Source organism: Ceratina calcarata, unplaced genomic scaffold (assembly GCF_001652005.2).
Source record: "Ceratina calcarata isolate Rehan_Ccalc_2016 unplaced genomic scaffold, ASM165200v1 scaffold842, whole genome shotgun sequence".
Lineage (NCBI taxonomy): Eukaryota > Metazoa > Arthropoda > Insecta > Hymenoptera > Apidae > Ceratina > Ceratina calcarata.
The window spans coordinates 11,787-13,364 of NW_017179756.1; the positions used below are offsets into that span (position 1 = coordinate 11,787).

General features: G+C 37.0%; 2 protein-coding genes across 2 annotated transcripts in view; one reads left to right on the forward strand and one right to left on the reverse strand.

The window, feature by feature from the left end:
• LOC108631167 (unconventional myosin-Ie-like) overlaps window positions 1–1,578 on the forward strand; it is an 11,717-nt gene that overhangs the window by 9,181 nt on the left and 958 nt on the right. The gene's annotated exons all lie outside the window — the stretch shown is intronic.
• The window catches only part of LOC108631168 (uncharacterized), a 6,210-nt gene that overhangs the window by 3,105 nt on the left and 1,527 nt on the right, over window positions 1–1,578 (reverse strand). Inside the window, exon 2 of the mRNA XM_018034907.2 lies at window positions 790–1,008. Coding sequence (XP_017890396.1) covers window positions 790–1,007 — 218 coding nt within the window. The 5' untranslated portion in view covers window position 1,008. The remainder of the gene's footprint in view (window positions 1–789; window positions 1,009–1,578) is intronic.

The following is a 1,578-nucleotide window of genomic DNA, read 5'->3' on the forward strand; positions in this document are numbered from 1 at the left end:
CTTTTTAGGCTTGTATTTCCTCAAGTCAGTTGTTCCTTCCAACTTCGCGCACACCAAATACCAGAAAGTTTACTTTGGGTTATGCAAATTTTAAGCCACTGTAATTTTTCAAAAAACTCACGAATTGATTTAAAATTTTGCAAGTAGCTTTTTAATAGTAAGAAAAAACTGTTTCACGCATTGGTACGAAACCTAGCCAAGGTTTTTTCCATGCAGTTTACACATCCAGATTTGAAAGTACAACATACTGGCGCTATTATAAAAGCTGAAAGTTGTTAGCGGAACGAGGCTGGGAAACCAGTTTCGCGGTTGATACATATAATTGCAGTTTTGTTAATGAAACCGATTCGTAGTGTTCAGATGACATTAATCATTTCGCCTACTTCTTGTGTGTATTTCTGCTGTACTTTTACGTCGAGAGGGAAAGTCGTTCTACCGGGCGGTACGACTGCATGTGATTTCAGTTTACTGGTCGATGGGTGTTTAAAGAAAAAGGAAAAGATTAAGTGCCTGTACATAGAAATGTGTCTATTGATTAGCTAGAAACGAAAGTGACTCGCCTCGATTAAACTAAATTCTTAAACTGTATAAAGTAATGCATGAAAAAAAAACCTGCTAACAGAAATCTTCGAATCGTCGTTTGATAAAATAAATTATTAAAAAATTTTGAATCGATTATTAGAGTATATAAAATTGAAAACTTCTTACAATATTTTAAAAGAAGAATCATTTTCGACACTTTTATGACGCATATATGAAATTGATGTAAAATACAGATCTGATTAATACCTGTAGTCGTTCGTATTTGTTCGTTCCGCGTTGGGACGAGGCAAGAAGCCTTGCAAAGACTTGTCTTCGTACAGTTTTTGCTCGCTGGACTTTCGGTCAAACCGTTGGATGTAATTCGGGGAGGAAGGCGGCCTCGGTAGGACCATCGCTGACAATGCCAGGGACCAGTTGCATTGTATCAGCGCGAGAAGTATCGCTGCTGTATAGCAGTCCATCATTCTGTAAAATATAACAACGTATTTTCAATGTTTACGAATAAAAATAAAAATGAATAAATTGCAGAGACTGCCGAAGGGAAAAGATGCAAGAACAGTTGCCTATTTATTTCTCACGGGCATTCTCTTATTAAAATGTTTGGAATTAAGAAACCCATGGCCTCTCGCGGCAATTATCGCAGACGCGCGTATGGAAGAATACATGAAAAGAATAATAACAGGAAGAACATTATCGTTCGTGGTCAGTCGCATGAGACAGCACACGAACGTTCTTACGGTATGCGTTATAATAAACGCGCAGTGAAAGTTTTACCTCGCAAGAGCAACCTTAAGGAACAAAATGATACAATTTCTCTTGTTTCGCTTATGTAAGCAATATTAAAGTCGGCAGGATACGCCAGCTTTCGCAATCAACATTTTCCCAAATACGTCCCCGATAATGACGATATAAAAAATACGATGTTTAAAAAGAAAAGGATATTTATCGAGCCGCTTTTTTAACACTAGAAAGACTGAAACTTAGTATATACCTATATTGCCTAAAAGCAGTAAAAATGACTGCATTGTGAAAGAA